Below are 18,545 nucleotides of genomic sequence, written 5' to 3' on the forward strand. Positions count from 1 at the left end.
TAAATAGATATAAATTTATTCATCCACATTATCCATCTTGCCTTCCATGTCCATTGCCTTTCCTATGCACCAATGCCACCTGACGTTCTTCTTCTAATGCCCCACTGTGAATAGTACATTTTGCCCTCTCACTCATCCATCTTTGGCCTGGATGTGATCGCTCAGTGCCTCTTCCGAAAGGCTCTACTCCTCTGTCCTTGTCCCGTCTTATGATAAGCCCCGCCCTCAGACTTAAGCTCAAGGCTCCGTGACAACAGCGGGACACACGGGAGGCAGACGAGACTGACACTTGACAGATGTGCTCACAGCAAACACCAGCATTAGTCTTGATCAACCATGTCAGTATTCTACAGCACAGACTTTGTTCTCTATGAAAACCTCTGTAGCAAATCATGGGAAACTTGTATTTCTGTTTAGATAAAAATTAGTAAAGGTACACTCTGTAACTTTTCTGGTGGGGGTTTATTATCTGCTTGTCTCCTGCTTGACGTCTAATGTTTCACAATACTAAACATATCTATCTTGCATTTATTCAAGTGTTTTATTGCTTCAAAATACCTTGAAAAACATACATTCTTATTCTAAGCAGACTTGCCTCTCCACAGATCTGATCAGCACTTTCCAGGAGACAAGCAGGTGTTAGACTCTCACCAGAAAAGTTGGTTGCTTTTAATGTCAAGTCCTTCAATTCAGATTCAGTCTCTTAACAATAAAGGCTCATGATATAAATTCAAACTTTTGTGTTATACTCAAAATATTCACCTTCACTAGGAAAAAAATAAATGAATAAAATGATGTCCTACTTTTCGGTCACCACACAAAAGCAACATTTTTTTCTCTTTGTTTTGCAGTGGTATCGGCAGAAACTGGCCGTGGGCTTCAGGTGGGAGCAGTATCCTGGCTGAATATGGGACGCTGCATTTGGAGTTTATGCATCTCAGCAAACTGTCAGGAAACCCGGAGTTTGCTCAGAAGGTAAATGTTTCATCCTGTCTTTTTATGTATTATGCACTTCCAAAAAATAAAAAATTAATCAATTTTCTTTTTAAAGGTAATGAATATCCGAAAAGTGCTAAATCGACTGGACAAACCACAAGGGCTGTATCCAAACTACCTGAATCCAAACAGCGGCCAGTGGGGTCAAAGTAAGTCCTACTACAGTACTCTACTACTATTACTATTACTGCCACCACTAACATCCCTACTACTACTACTACTACTATTACTACTACTACTCTCCATACAACTTTAAGATTTGGGTGTATATCTTTCAAAATAGAAACTCACCTTAAAAATTGATTTAAAAAAATGATGTATCCAAAATGTTCCTGTAAATCGTTAGTTAAACATATTCTGTGCTTGAAGGCTGAAGCAGGACCATTAGCATTTGCATAACACTTGGAAATGTCACAGGGCTGTACTTCTCTTGCAGCCTCACATTGAAATTGTAATGAATTCAAGCGGCTTGTCTGATTTAGTGCTCTTCAGAGTCTCTCACAGAAACTTTCTGCACCTGTAATTTGTACTGACAGAAACCACTGCTTCCTGTCAGTCTTGTCATTAAATTCACCTTCCCAGTGAATTTTAAGCTGAAAATAAAGTTGAACTGAATCTGAAATCATTTTTTGATGTCAGTCAAGATTTTTACTTTTGCTATGGTAATTCTTATAGTGCTTTTCCAAACCCTCTAATTCATTTTTCATTTTAATGCATGATTTTTTTATTGTTTCTTATATAGAAATATAGAAAATGGCTTCTCTATATTGCAATCCATGAACATAAGCAAGATACACATTTTGTGCCATGCTTCCTTATTCTTGAGCAGGCTTGCATCTCCACAAACCTGACTCCAAGATAGCCTGAAAGCACGGCCTTCTCTTGCTTATTTCAGTGGAAATGTGCTTCCTTTAGCTATAATATTTCATCATATTGTATAGCATAAGACTCTTCTATCTCCATGGAGAATGTTCCGAAGTATGGTTTTAACTTTCTATTTCCATGGAATCATGCAGGTGACGTGCCATCTCCAAAAAGTTACACAATGTTGCTTTAACTATTAGACAAAAATACATTTATTTTTGCTGTTATGATTGCACTTTACTATGTCATTGATAACATTTTAACCTGCCAACTTTTTACTCAAAACCTATGTCTTTCTAGGCGTAGACTTAAGAGTTTTCTGTATATTCTTGTAAAACATCTATGTCGCTCTTTGATGTTAAAAGTTTACAGAGTGATTTGTGTTTTCAAAGAGCTTTGTCCTGACAGCAGCTGAAAAATGCAGAGCGATACCAGACTTTGCTGCCATTGTCGCTTTCATTATCTCCTCAGCCGACGCTTTCTCACAAACATGACAAGCGGGATTACACTAGGCTTTTAGCAATACAGTTTCCTCCCCAATCCATACTCGCCACTTTATCCAGCTCTGCATGTGATTGCATCCCTTTAGTCAGCCCTCTCCTCCATCATTACAATTTCTGTTTGGGCGTTGTAGGTTGAGGAGTTGGATAATGGATTTCAAATGATATCCCGTTGCTGCGATGTGTCAGATAGGTGCACACAGACATGCTAATAGCCCGAAGTAAAACAGAGCGGAATCTAGTGCCTGTAGTTTCATGGGCAAATAGTAGGTGGTTGTACTGGAGCAAAAATGTACTTTATCTTTACAATATTAGAAAAGAACAAAGAACAGAAAAACTCAAATATTATAATACACGTTATTTAGCCTTCAAAAATTGTTAAAAACCTCGAAAAAATAAAGCAAACTACATATAAATTAAAGCCATAGTATGTAACTTTTTAGCAAAAAAAAAAAAAAAAATAGACCAAAATAACACCCCCAAATCTGACTTCAAACTCCTGCTGGTTTCCACGGAAATGTTGTTCTTTTGGGTATTATCCTTCCACAATATGGCAAAAAATGCATCTGTCTCCATGGAGAATGCTCCGTAGTATGGTTTTAACTTACTATTTTCATGGAATCTTTCAAGTGACGTGCTGCCTCCAGAAACGTGCAACTTTAGGTTTGCAGGAGTAAAGAAACATGAGGTGGCCTAATGGGACTTATTCACTCGTTCTTTCATTCATGTCCCTACATGGTCACTACAGAGTTATACATTTAAACAGTGGATACTGGTAGAAAATGGCAATAACACCCTCACATCTCAAGGAGTCAGAGCAAGGAAACTATATACATTTAGTGTCAATGTATGTGGATCGAGCATTTACTCCTGAAGTAAATGATCTGTTCACCTGTTCACCATTCCAAGTCTTTATCTTTGCCGGTTATGTGCTCAGTGAAGCTCTTTTTAGTGTGAGATTGGACCTAGCTGACATTTGAATGGTCCTGGCTATTTTTGTCTGTTTTTAGTCAAATATGAAGCGGCCCCTCAGCTGAACTGTGATTCACTGAAGTATTGAATAAACCTTTGAAAGCACACGTGTAATGGTCGGCATTAGCTGACAGTTAAGTACAGCCTGTGAATCTGTCTGCGTTTTCTATGCAAATCACAACACGTTCAATTAGAGACGATGAAGACAAAGACAAGTTTCACAAATATGGAAGAAAAGAATGGTTCATAAAAAGCTTTATGCTCATTTGAGGTTTTCATCTTGAAAGATATTACTGAGTGGAGCTGGGAATGCATTTGTTGAATAAATTATGACCCGCGGATGTTTGCAGCCTAATGCTCACAGAAAAATATCCCTTACCCTCAGCTTCTTGGAAATGTTTAGCTTTCATGTGCATATACTTTTAACTTGAAGCCATCTCATGTTGGTTTCAGATGCGAGCTTAGAGACAATATAAAAGAGGCAAAAATATCTATAAACAATATTGACCAATGACTGACTGATCAAACATTTTCTCTTAGCTTTGAAGGCAAATGTGAATGCAAGTTTAAGCATAGCAATTATTAGCAGAAAAGCTACAACTTCTGTGGCTGTGGCCCCCAGTCTTGCGGACTAATAGTACTTGAAGGAACTGCATGTAGCCTGTACTCTTACAGTAAAAAAGTATTACAGTCACACCTGAGCCTGGTTTGCCAATGCCTTAACCTGCATACAGAGGATACACAAGTGTTTTCAGCATATGGACAGGCCATGCCTCATGTGGAAGCTCAGAACCTTCAGAATTCACTGTAGCATTGATTAATGACCTGCAGCCATGCAGCTGCTGGGCTTTAGGATTCAGTCCTTTTAGGTTTAAATCAACTGGATTTCAGCCACGAAGGTTTCTCATTCTGGCTCATTCTGCTTTCTGATTGGATAATCGTCTTGATAACCAGTTGTGTCCATAGAGATAAGTTTAATGCCATACAGTGGAATAGATCTTGGCAAAGCCTTTACATCTCCATGGCGACAAGCAGGTCGTAGAATCTCCACCTGAACAGTTCCATAGTGCACCTTTAATGACCTAACAAAGTGGCTATATCATCCTACATAAATTTGCTCATAACTTCTGCAGAGGTACCCATTACAAGTGTTAGCTTAGATGTAATTTAACTTACTTTGAAGAGGCAATTTCACAACCAGGAGAATATAAGAATATAAAAGAGTTTGGGTGACTGGCTAGGCTAACAACCTTTATCATTGACTATAGTGAATGCTTAACAACTTCTAAACTGCTACTTAAAACGCTGCTCCCACAATCCCCATCGTACCAATGTAGATAGTGACAGCTCTTGATTACAAAGTGTCCCTAACTGTCAGGCCTGCCTTTCAGTTTCACTTTTGATCTATTAAAATTGTTCAACCTTTTCATAATGATCGCCTCTCTTCTGTTTATTGCGTCTATGTAGCCTTTTCTCTGCACATTACCATCAGCTACGAGTGGGCAGGTCTCGCATGTGGCTTTAAACCTGGCGAATCTTCAGCGCTGTCCTCCTCTCCTTTTCAAAATGATGGTGTTTGACATTTAATCTGTGGGCTGCACAAACTGTCTGGACTCATAATGACACATGCATATGAATGAGGCTTCCACTCACCTGTGATAGCAAACCCCGGCCGTTTCCAATGTTTACCCGCTGTAGATTGATGTAGATTATTACTGTGGTACTTAGGCTGATAGGAGTTGGTTATAAAACTGGTTTAATTTGAAAGTTTCTCTTACAGATCACGTGTCAGTGGGTGGACTCGGAGATAGTTTCTACGAGTATCTGCTCAAGGCCTGGCTCATGTCGGACAAGACGGACGAGGAGGGAAAGAAGCTGTACTATGACGCTTTACAGGTATTAGACAAATGCATACTAAATGTTAATATGAGTCCTGATTCCACATTTTAGAATGGTTTTGAACAGTATATGACCACATGGTAATATCAAAGAGGTGGAAATTACAAATTAAAGTAAATAAGACTATTTTTAATCATTGTGGTATTGAAACCGGTATCAAGTATCCTCATTTCCTCCAAAATCAAGTGTGTAATTTCAGTATTGATTTGAGTCAGCACAATAATGTACGCTCTTAATAATGCTTATATAGTGCTTCTCCAGATGCTCACTTTAAGATTTGTGCATTATTCATTCACTCCACACTCAGTGATGGTAAGCTACTGTTGTAGCCACAGCTGTCCTATGTTAGACTGATGAAAATGAGGCTGCTGATCTGTGCCATTGCCCCCCAACCACCACAAACACACATACCATATTCATACTAAGCAATGTGGCAAGGATACAACAAACGTTTTGCTGCTGTTGCCCAACTTTGATACTTGCTATTCCCAGTGGCCTCCCTTCCAAACGCTAACCAGGTCCAACCCTGTTTAGCCTCTGAGAACTGGAGAGATCTTTGACAAGGAGGTTGGGCCACACATTTGCACGTTCATTGTATTGTGTTTTTGAATAACTGTTTTAATCACATTAAGGACACTATAGAACAAACAGCACTTTAAAACTTTTACTTCATAACCAACCTGATTATGTGTTTCACCATCACAAGTCACTAGACAAATACAACGGTACAGTAAATTCAAATGCAGTCATTACATTAATAACCTACATCAACTTGTAGAATAGCAAAAAGAGTGTGTTTTGTTGTTTTTTTTAATAAACTGTTTGTTCCGTAAATGACCCTTTCATCTTTTTCTGACCCTCGCGACTCTCCTGTAGAACATTGGTAGTCGATTCTCTGAGACTTGGCTCACACGACACATTGCTCAAAAACAAACAGAGGACAAATGGATTCTCTGCTTCTCTCCAATACAGACGCAGAAACACACAACCTCTAACTCCTTGCCACTATTAAACTATAGACTAGAGTGCTCTGCATAGATTTTTTCCAACCCCCTCTGTGGCTAAATCAAAGCCTGTTAGATAATAGTGTCCAGAAAACATAACAATTCTCTTGCACTTCTTCAACTCTACAGGGAACAAGAGTGAATTTCTATGCTGTAGTTTGATTCATGGGTATACATTGATAACAACATTTCTTTCAATTGCTATCTTGAGAAGTTGGCAGATGGGAGACAGACAGCACAGACTTATTTGTAGAAGACAGATGAACTTGAACTAACAACAAACCCGCTCTCCTGAAGTGAACCCACACATTCAGAAGTCAAAGGGTCTAAACAAATGTAAGCTGTGGTGATGCATGGGGTCACAGCTGGAGGAGACTGATTGGCTGCTGGTTATGTAACACGGAGCAACCAACTACGACCCCTAAAGCACTCAGACTGCAGGAAGGTGAAATGCATATTATAGGTCACAACAGCGGCTTTGTGGTCACAGTGTTCACCCACAAATTTAAATGTCGGCAGTTCCATCCCAGCTTAATATGTAGATCATGTTGGAGAGATATATGAAATAGTGTTGTCCTGATACTAAAATTTCAAACTCAATATTAATACTAAGGAAAAGGGAAAACAAAGCAATGCAATGCCATTTTTAACACATAATAATAATAGTTTCTTTAATATTACCATGTGGTCTCATGTCAGTTATGTTAAGATCAAGAAAGCAAAAGCAAAATTTAAATCTGTCAACTGGACAAATTGTTGTAGGAGTCCAGTTTTGTCCATTTGACATATTAAAATTTTGTCTTTTGCCATGGATCAGACCTGAACGACTGAGGGATTACAGACATAAGATCAATTATAAAACTGTTTTTGTCAATTTTTTTTTCAGTATCAATACTTGTTCAAATGAATATCCAGTTTCCAAACGCGCTGTAGTATTAATTCGAGCTGTAATATTGGGTTTAGATTTTTCTGACAACCCTAAAATGAAACAACCCTGGCATGTGCAAGTAGTATTGGGAGACACTGTTAAATTGTGTCCAGAATTAGCTTAAAAATTTGAGACAAAAATACAGATACTGGAGCGATGTGACATGCTTTGAAGCCTTACTGTTACTGAGCCACTGAAAGCAGGTTGTAGGGAAGGTCAACATATGGCTTTTCAACATAAAGGTATGACTAAATAACACTCGCACTGCAGGCTAACGTTAATGCTAGCTTCAGCCTTTAGATTATAACAAGATAGAATAGACTATTTAAACTTTTTCACTTTATGTTGTAGGCGATCGAGACCAACCTGATGAGGAAGTCGAGCAGTGGTCTGACCTACATCGCGGAGTGGAAGGGCGGGCTGCTGGAGCATAAAATGGGACACCTCACCTGTTTCGCTGGAGGCATGATCGCCCTAGGAGCCGATGGTGCGCCCAGTGACAAGACCGGACACCAGATGGAGCTCGCAGCCGAGATTGCACGCACCTGCCACGAGTCGTACGTCCGCACAGGTAAAGCTATCCATGGATTCCGGGGTAGTTCTGATGTAGTCCTGGTGTAGTCCTAGTTCAGTCCTGTCAAAATCCAGTTTTGGCTATGACTGGGCCAAGTCCTTCATGGATATTCTAGTCTAATTGACAACACATTACCTTTTTTTTTTTTTTTTGCTCCATTAGGTGTTAAAATCATACTTTTTCTTATCTTACACATTTTATTATACAAGTTAGATATTTTGTTACACATTAGGTATATGCGTAGTGACTATTAGAAACATTTTACTGAACCTCTTTGAGCAATTAAATCAGTCTTGAGGTTGAGTGTGTGGGCTGCTGATTTACTGCAGTCTCTTCAGTGCTGTCTGTCTTTTGATGATGTTTTATCTTTGGTAGCTTTGAAGCTGGGTCCAGAGGCTTTCCGTTTTGATGGAGGAGTGGAGGCCATCGCCACTCGACAGAACGAGAAGTACTTCATCCTGCGGCCAGAAGTCATTGAGACGTACATGTACATGTGGAGGTTCACACATGACCCCAAGTACAGAGAGTGGGGCTGGGAGGCTGTGCAGGTGAGATAACACTGTAGTGCAGACTAGCAGTCCCTTAAAGTGCAGATCACAGGTTAGACCATACATTTCACGTAAACGTAGTTAAAACAATTCTATTCAGGTTACTGCTTCTAGTTTGACAATTTTGTTCAAGTTTATAATTTTACTTTCTGGTTTGACATGAGCAGCCAGTATGACATATGTAGAGGTACAGCCACGACCATAATCTAAGCAAGAGTCAACAGTTTTCTAATTTACACAATTACAATAGTTATGATTAGACAAAAAAAATGACAACACCTTAATTTTGTTAAATGAAGGTTTAAGTTAACGGAGAAATGCCTTCCTTGTGCATAAATTGTCCCTGCATTTTGGATGGAATTTTCTGTTGATGAAGGAGGTATTCTGTTTCATAACTCGGTGCTTCCTCCTGTATTTTTGTACTTATTCTCAACCAATTATCCACAAACTGACACCTAACTGCAAAGAAACTATGGTAAATATTTACCACAGATACTACCCAACCTAACTAAATAATAATTACCGGTAGATAAACATGAAAACCTGTCATATGCACAAGAAAAGTAGAACTCAAAATGCGGAAGAGCTGCTACTTGTGGTCTTAAATGAGGTACGCCTTGGATTGTGAATTGCAGTTTGAACATTTAAAAATGCACACTTAAATCCCAAAAATGTGGTTATTTTTCTTCCACACAAGTAACTTATGAAGCTTATGGAGGGGTAAGTAATGACTGGCATTGAGTTAACTATTTTAACGTTTGGTATTACTGGGTTTTTTTTAAATATTTGTTTTATACATTTTTACCTGTTAAACATGTCAGTGTCACACTTTTTATGATAAGCAATGGATTTATTCTGTGGAAATATTACTTTGCGCCACTCACCCATTGCACCAAATACTAAAATGTAAAACTGCTACATTATTTTCAAGCAGAGGCCTGGGAGCAGAACACATATGTCAGCCAGCACTACTGTTATGGCTCATGTGAGAATATAGTCAAATGGTTTCAACCACGATTGCTCAAAGTTGATATGCCATTTTATTTGAGTGTCATAGCCAACTAAATCATTGTATTTGCCACTTTGCCTAGGCTTTGGAGCAGCACTGTAAAGTCGAAGGAGGCTACACTGGACTGAGAGACGTCTATGCCACCAGTCCAAACCACGATGATGTTCAGCAGAGCTTCTACTTGGCCGAAACGCTCAAGTAAGACCTGTCTCTCTCTGTCCCCTTTGCTCACGTACTCTCATGATTGTCCTGTCACTGCGTTTTTACCACATGACGGCGCTCCTCATATCACCGTGACAACCTATCCCACATGTCAAGTGTACAGTGTTTGATTTATGTAGCCCTGCGGGGAAGGTCAGGCGGAGTCTAGTCTATTCTGACAGACAAACCTCCAAAGATAAGCTGAAGTTTATAATTCCAAGCAGGTAGGATTGTGACCATTGAGTAACCTCTTCAACATGGTAGGAGGGGTAATGAGACAGAAGAAAGGTGAATGTTTGCCCCCAAAAATGATTAATTTGATTTATGGACACTTAAGACACATATATTGCTCTATTCATTCATGGTAAGCTACTGTAGCCATGAGCTGCCAATTTGCACCAACGATTTCTGCCACGTCCACAGATCACTCATTACTCATTACCTTTATACACACAAGGGCAAAAGGTTGCTCAAAGGAATAACATCAGAAGGCACTGGTTGGAGATGAGATCAATCCACTCTGGTACCTAACCTCCCCCTACTATGTTTGAAACAAATAATGGTCAATAACGCAGCTCAATTTATCAAGTCTTATTTTTAAGCCAGTTAAAAAGTACACGCATGTCTTCAGATGTCGCCAGCAACTTATCACTCCCTTCAAATAGTCCTTTATATTTTGACTTGAGTGGGTTCATGTCTAAATTTGGGAGTGTGAATGTCGTGCATGTGGAGTGTGAGCTGTGCTATGATAAACGCACCACAAGCCTCGCACCAAGTTTGGGTTTTCCTATACAGTTATGACGTTTCACTAGTACCAAGAATAAATGCTCTTCAAGTTATTAGCAGTTGCTTGGGTATAATATTTATAATAGGAACCGCTTAGGTAGCAACCCGCATGCTAGGCTGTGTCTGCTGAATGTCTCTCCCACTCATTACGTCCTTTTCACACTGATATCAATATTAGCAAATAAAGTTGCATCTAAACATAAGGCTAGAGACTAAATGATCAATATAATAAAACATTTCTTACATCTATGTCTTGAAATTAAAAAAAAAAGACGTAATTTCACAGCCTCAGTACTCCTCATACTCTGATCTGGTACAGCTTGCGACATTTACTGCACTACACAATAAATTAGGTGAGGAGGAACATATCAGGACATCTCAATATAAGCGTGCAGTAGTGATTAACATAATTTGACAATAGAAATGCTTAGAACAAGTCTGGTGGTTATTCATAGACTTAAAAGCTGCGCAGGGTTTCTGTCTGTGAGATAACAATCCTGGGAATTTTAAATGAAACCAGCATGAACAAAGCTAAACACAACTATAAGTATGTTTTTAATGACGGAACAATAGTCTAACACAGCTCAAAAGTGAATTGTGCTTAATATTTGTTGACAGGAATCTGGTTGCCTTCCATCTTCACAAATATCACCTAAACATACTTTCTGTAAAATCATTGGGAGGTTTTCTTATCTTTTATTGGACTGGGCCGGCCTCCGAATTACATCCCAAAATCCACATGAAATACGACTGTTGTTTATGCCTGAACGTTCCCCGATGGAAATGCGGCAAATAAAAACGTCTCATTACCATCATTTCACATTAAGAGCTGCCCACGGACAACTAGAGGGCCGATATATGGAAGCAATTGACCACCAGCCCGGACAGCACCACAATAATTGCCCCATACGTCAAGAGGCATCATAACCACAGTAACAGCATCACAGGCCCTGCTAGACATTAGAAAATATCCATCAGTTTAGCACCAGACCATAACTTCTGTTCGCTAATGTTTCTTGGGCGTATTGGCTTTGAGCGCTTTGACACTTTCCGGATTCGTCTCTGTCACTGCCAAAGATTTACTTTACACAGAGTTCAATCAATCAACACTTTATCCACAAGGGGCACAGGCGCTAAGAGGCAGAGGGATGGGGCCAAAAATACAGGACAATCAACAACATTTTACTTTGCGGCGTATGTAAAGACCATTAAAACAACACTGGATAAGTCGAGTTCAGCTGCTATAGATGAGGAACTAAAGATGAAGTTGAAGAAGCATAGTATATACTGAAAGAAAATATAATTATGTCAACTGGATAAAAGTTTTTAAGAGTGAATAAGGTTTGTATCTCATCCAGGTAGCTTCTACAGTTGTGACAGGGGTAAGTCACTGAAACCAACACACCCTAGTACTACTTTTATAGACTGATTCAGTAGAACAGTTTAAAATAGTTCAAAATGGTTGATCGAAGAACCATAATAAAAACCGAACTGAGATTGAGAAAGTATATCTATTTAATCTAAATTTTGGCATTCATTTCATTTTTTATAGCTGTTGGAGAAATGGAGCCGATCCAAAATAACTAACTACATCCCCACTCACTCACTCTATAAACATCTCAGTGCTGAAAGATGTACTTATATTGTTGTAAAATTCATTACAGCACTGACCACAGGCTTACATAACTCCATCTTTCAAAAACCCGTCTCCTGTGACAATTCATCTTCAGCTCCGACATAACTTTCAATATTTGTTTTATGGCCGCCCCTGTGATGAAATCTTCGATAAATAGTGCAAACATTGACCTCAGAAGTGCAAAAACGCATTGGTCTAGAATCTCAATGTGGAACACTCGATCTTCAACATTTAAAAATTGTTATTTAAAAAATCACATTCACGTCAAACTCATATTATTTTCCTTTCGTCTGCTCCACAAATAAAAGCCTAAATTTGCGTGCTGCTGTAGGAATTCCATCAGATGTAAAGCACAGAGCAGCATTGAAGTCATTTCTCTATTAAAAAGTATGTTTGTTTTTTCACATTCACAATACTCATTTTTATGCAATTTATGCTTCAAACTGAACAAGATTAGAGCCAAAAACAGAACTCATCGCTCTTACAGTGAGTAATACTTCAGAGAGGCACAGACTTTTAACTTGATTATAGCACTCAGTCTTTTTTAACATGTAACCACTTGAGAACATTTAACACTTTTTTTTCACAAACATGCTAGAAGTCTACAAGATGGTGAGGATTACCTTTTTCCACCTCACACCCTTCACATCACAGAAGGTCATAATGAAAATGTTCAAATCCCATCTCCCTCCTCTGTGCGTCACACGTCCACTGGGCTGTACAAGCTGTCAAAGCTGACTATTTGTTTTAGGGTGAGCTTTGGAGCAGCCTGCCTGTCTGCACATGTCCCAATCTCTCATTCATATACGGGCCGTGGCATTTACGCCAAAGGGCAGAGGGCGGCCGAATACAGATGAGAGGGCGTGCGGCTAAATAAATTCACTCAAAGATCCTGTGGCTCACGCTGGGGTCTTACAACAATCAGGAACTGTGTCTGTGCATGCTACGTGGGCATTATTATTCTGCAGTTGTAATTAAAATGATTCACTCTTATTCACACACCCTGTTATATAGTCTCTAAACTGTACCATGTTAGCTGTGATGTGGCTCATAATATAATGGATCTAGCCTTGGTGATTACATTCAAATAGATGTGTGGAAGATAGGTTAGAATTATTAGCATTAGCAACATTGTTCTTCTTGGCATGTCAGTGTAAATTATGCTGATGCTATTCAGTTATACGTTGTATTGTTATACAACCAGGCATTTTGATCTCAGTATAACAGGATGATAAGAATCACATTACCCTCACTCAGATAACCTGGGTTACAGTGTTACCAAACTGAATCTAGATAGTGGTGTTGGAAAATGGCATAGAAAACCATGCTGAACAGTTGCACACAAAGCCTGGTACCTGGATTAACATTTGATCCCATTCATTTTAATAAGACACCAAAATGAAACCATCTTTTTTATGTTTTAGACAGTGTTTGTTGTTGATATATTTGCTATATTTGCCATCAAATATCAAGAGTCAATGTCTAACTTCCACTTGTTAGAGTGGTGCTTGATGAAATAAAACTAACATGTAATTGTCAAACTGATTTATTTTGGTGTGATTTGTCCAGCCAGAAATGTTTTTATGTTTTTGGTTTGTTTGTTTTTATCCTAATTTTGGAGCTAGTCATTACTTCAATAAATGACAAAACTTCCACCCAAAATGCAGGTATACTGTTTATAAACACTGGACATGTCTATATTTGTCGTAATGTCACACCACAGACTGTATAAACAACTGCACCAAGGGAATGTTGTCACCCATAGAGTTCAACTCAAATGAAACTCATGGCTAGCTCGTGGCTAGCAGTTATAGCGGCCAATTTGGAGCTGCGTACCATAGTTGGAATTCCGTCCGTGAGTATCATAGCAACCAAAGAACCAATCCAGAGCGAGGCTGTTGAAGATAATGGCCCTTTCCGCCCGCACCACTGGTTTAACAGGAATCAGGCACTTAGCAACGCTGTCAATCAAACCTGTTGCTAACGCTAGCAGGAGTGACCTTGGGGAAAAGAAGGCGCCTGATTTGTCTGTCATTAATGTTCGTATCTTGAATTACGGACTAAAGGGCTAAAAAAAATTACCAGGATTATGTAGAGTGGGTTAATACAAAAATTTTACAACTAAAATGACAAGCCTGACAGCAGCAGTTACAGAGAGAGGGACAACAGTTTTTCTGCGTCATGTGCACCCCCTGTGTGGACCGCGGCGGCTAGTGTGTTAGCTATGTCCATTTATATATACAGTCTATGCACCACACAGACATTGTATACTAAAAAGTATATTTCTTTTGTTCACAGGTATCTGTACTTGCTGTTCTCAGACGACGACCACCTTCCATTCGAGCATTGGGTCTTTAACACCGAGGCCCACCCACTACCGGTCCTCAGGAGGGACAAAACAGACAGACCCAACGAGGTGGAGTAACGCCCTCACTGGAATAAGAGCACAAACCTCTCTATCCTATCCTGTGTAACTGAGCCTGCCCCAGCGTCGCCCCAGGACTCTTCTGGACTGGATTTTTAAAAATAAATGATAAAATCGGGAGTTGGATTTCGTAATTTAATTTTTTTGTTTTTCTTTTTCTTGGTCCAATGCTGGGCCTTCACTGCCAGATAATGCAGTTAGTCCGAATGTAATAAAGACTAATACATATCTTCAGCGGCGCGGGGGAAGACTGCGTGGCTTTGTGTAAATGACTCTTGGGATTATTTAAGAGATTTTCGGAGGTACAATCGGACAGTTGTGGCACCATTTGTTCACTGTTTTGTTGTGCGTCGTTGCATCTCAAAGTCAAAGACCCAAAGCGGCTAAACTGTTTTGAGGATCATAAGACTGACTTCACAAACGCTTTTCTCTCAACAACTTTCCAGCGCTTTTCAGATAAACTTGTAAACTAAAACCAAACTTTTGAACTGTTTTTGTGATTTTGGACTCTACCTACCACTGACTTCAATGTTTCCCCACTTAAAGTTATTATTTAAGGGTTGTTCTGCATTTGCACTATGTTCCTAAAGAGGTTTGGTCATTCTTGGTTTTACCAAAATGATATTTTTTCACACGCTGTCATTATTGTATGTTTAATCCTGGTCCAGGTTTTCATCTTCAAATTCATCCAAAAATATTTCACATTTTTTTGGTCCAGTTAAAGGCTCTGTTACTGATTTTTACTGTCTAGTTAATTTTAAACAGTTTGCAGCTGTCACTTTCTAAGGCATTCCTTTGCTGCCACAGTAATGCTAACAACAAATAGCATGCTAATGGTGCACGTTCACCTTCTCCTGTTTATAATTGAAAGCGGGCAATACATTACGATTTTATTTTGAATCTTAAGAGCTGCTTTTACGACATATCTGTACTGGGAATGAAGAAATTTTACTCAACTACATGGACAAAAATCAGGTACAGCCACTTTAACATTGTAGTCTGACGTCCAAAGATAAATATTTTGCATTTTCTTGTGAATTTTGAAGGTGCACTCTGACTTTTCTCCATCAAAAAAGTTATATATTGCACCTTTTAAACCTATTGACCTATAATGGCTTACACTTGTAATGCTGGAGGCGCCTGAGATTGGTGGTAGTACATTGAAAAGCTAACCACTCTGCCACTCTGTTCCCTGATTTAAATAAAAGACAATGCTCCATATAAAAGTTATACATGACAGCGGGCAGGCGGAGTAAATTGTGAACAAATAGTCGTGACCAAACCTCTCAGATGCGTCTTGTTGCTCCATCCACTTGAGTAGGACACACTGTAAGATGTTTCTCCTCTGTGAGGGGACAAACACACGTTTTCAATACACCATCTCAGCTTCATCACACGGCCGTAGTACCCTCACTGTCCACACTGGGGCGCTCGTATCTATAACAGGTGGTCACACATTGATGTTATATTTGTGTTTAGTTTACAACAGCAGCCAGATTGAGCCGGTTTAGTCTTTTATTTAGTGCCTTCACTGTTTAGTCTGAGGAAGTAGCAACTCATACAAGCCTACTGCACGCAACGGTAACATCAGCTTCTATGGTATTTTTCATGTCAAAGAAACATACTGAAAATGCACGCCCCATATTTGTGTAAAACTATTTGAATGTAATAATTTTGTATTTGGTTCCATGTACTTGGTCTTTGCGTCAATGATTTCTCACCAGCTAATTAAGTTTGACTACACTGACACCTGGTGGAGAAATATAGACTGTGCAGTTTCCATGAGACGGCTTCAGGAACATGGTGGAACATAACTGTGGTGTGTTCACGTCAGTCAGGTAAATGATTTGTTTTTTTTATCAAACGCTAAATACACTATATGTCGTCTCATGATGGTTTTGAGCCTGATAATCTCGTTGCATTGTGAGAATTTTACTTTTTATTTGTGCTGAGGTTTGCTGAATTGGTCTTGACTTTAGAAGTTATCAAAAAGACTTTCAGCAGATCTAAAAATGTTTCATGTTTGGGCATTATTTGAGGGCCAGCTGTTTTAAATAATCAAATGGAATGTTTTAGCCCGCAAGCAAACACTAGTATGTTATTAATAGTAATTGCAGTTGGTCTTGTAAAGCTGTTGGTAACATCCATCCAACACTATGACTTAATACAGGTGAAATGATGGTAAACACCAGTGTACAATGTAATCTACTGGAGGGGTTTGTACTGTAGCTCGTTCCTGTTGGTGGTTTTCAGATTCTCGACTGTGAGGACACTCCCAGATGAGGGGCAAGGGCCAGATTTATCCACTGGTTACATTGTACTTTACCATGAAATATCCAAAAGATAAATGCACAAATGTTGAACCTGATCATTTCTATTAGTGACTATACCCTTACAATATTTCCACAAAATCTGCATTAAATCATATTCACTTTAGCTGCCCTCATCTGTGGGAATAATTGGCCCATAGAGTGTCGTGATGGCATCTGAAACCCACCGATCGGCCCAAATTGCTCGAGATAATCCCATTCACAACTAGCTTTACTGTAAAAGTGAATGTCTCTTCAGCTCTTTGTTGTTTTTGGATCTAGGAACATGATTTTTTTGTGAATGGAAAGCACAACGGCCCCATGTGCAGAGGTGATGGAGGTGATGCACACATGTAGAATTCCGTATGACATGGACAAAGGACAGAACAGTGACACTGCTCCACTCTTTTACTGTCACAGCTTTAGTATCTGGAGGAGCGCCACTTTATTTAGTTTTCTTTTTAGCGTGAAGGAAAGGTTTTTAAATTTTCTGTAAAGATTGATCTAAAATGGCCCCCTGTCCAACTTCCTATTACGTAGTGAAGTCCATAAACTTTATCGTAGGTGGGTTATATCAGGGGTACAAATTATATATATATGCATATATTTATCCATAGCAATGATCAATAATAAGAATAGTGCATTCAATTTTAAAAGTCCTTTAGTCATTAGAGTCATCTTCTATTTGTTGCTCTTTTCACTTTTGGGGTGTTTTATTGCTTGACATAAGCAATTTTAAGGAATATTATATTTTTTATTATAGTGTTTATTGTTTCTATAAAATAATTCATATATATTGGATATTGGTGATCTGAATTCATAACTTTAAAAGCATTCTGGGGCTAGTTGGAATGTACTGTACTGTTAGGCCAGTGAAGTATCTGAGTTGTCGTTTATAGGATGTAAGATTTGTCCCAAGCAGGTTTACATTTACATTTATTGATAATAATTAAAACACTGTTTGCTCTCCACAACTCTCCTACATATGAACTTTTCTACATAAATACAACTAAAATATGTAGCAAACATAGGAACATTTGTATGTTGTATTTTGATTTCATGAGCTTTAAAATGCTGAAACAGTGAAATAAAGTGAGATTATTTTCTGTCTGTTGTGGGATGAATGAATTCTCAGCCCTGTTTGGCTTTGGGACCATCCGTTCTTTAACTTTCTGTGCTCTCAATGGTTGAAACGTTTCTTGGTGATTCTTGTTGACTTATTGTTGACTCCTTGTTGTGTTCAGTACCTTTCTGTTGTGAATAAGTGAAGTGGGATCCGACTCTTGAGCCAGTTTTACTTCAGAAGCAGATGTTTGAACTGAAACTGTGTCTGATGAGAAACTTGTGTGAATTTGAATTTGTGAAACCTCAGAAACGTCTTGTACAGAAAATTGCTGATAATCATTCCATTGCACATAGTTTACTTTGTTTATATGCAATATTTTAATTTGTGGGGAATTGTTTTTGATGTGTTGATATTCTTAATATAATTATTATTCTAGAAAAGTGTAAATATTCCATTGGAGCAGGTGAGCCGCTCTACTTTCTATAAATCTCCTGGATATTGAAAATGATATTAAGAGCAGCAGACTTTTTAATAAACTATATTTGTTACACTTCTATTGTGAATAAAACCCTTTTAATAAACACTGTTTCCTGGTTTCATTTTCAAATAGATTATTATTATTTTTTTTTTTTTAATCATGAGTTGGACAAGTGGAGTGATGGGACTTTCGACTCCTTTATGGAATCCAAATCTTTTGGATCCGTTCCTTTCAAAGAGCCGTTTCTTTTAAATGTTTTATTTACATGACAGAAGCCAATGTGAGGACTCACTTTATCAGCAAACTAATAACAGAAATGACCAAGGCTTACATGTGTTTAAAATGGTTCA

At 38.6% G+C, this 18,545-nt stretch overlaps 1 protein-coding gene across 1 annotated transcript in view; it reads left to right on the top strand.

The window, feature by feature from the left end:
* The window catches only part of man1a1 (mannosidase, alpha, class 1A, member 1), a 114,009-nt gene extending 95,711 nt beyond the window's left edge, over positions 1-18,298 (top strand). Inside the window, exons 6-12 of the mRNA XM_033990856.2 lie at positions 852-975; positions 1,052-1,145; positions 5,113-5,228; positions 7,515-7,734; positions 8,113-8,285; positions 9,377-9,492; positions 14,216-18,298. Of these exons, the coding sequence (XP_033846747.1) occupies positions 852-975; positions 1,052-1,145; positions 5,113-5,228; positions 7,515-7,734; positions 8,113-8,285; positions 9,377-9,492; positions 14,216-14,342 (970 nt within the window). The 3' untranslated portion in view covers positions 14,343-18,298. The remainder of the gene's footprint in view (positions 1-851; positions 976-1,051; positions 1,146-5,112; positions 5,229-7,514; positions 7,735-8,112; positions 8,286-9,376; positions 9,493-14,215) is intronic.
* Positions 18,299-18,545: the final 247 nt, after the last annotated feature.

Source organism: Periophthalmus magnuspinnatus, chromosome 24, assembly GCF_009829125.3.
Source record: "Periophthalmus magnuspinnatus isolate fPerMag1 chromosome 24, fPerMag1.2.pri, whole genome shotgun sequence".
Lineage (NCBI taxonomy): Eukaryota > Metazoa > Chordata > Actinopteri > Gobiiformes > Gobiidae > Periophthalmus > Periophthalmus magnuspinnatus.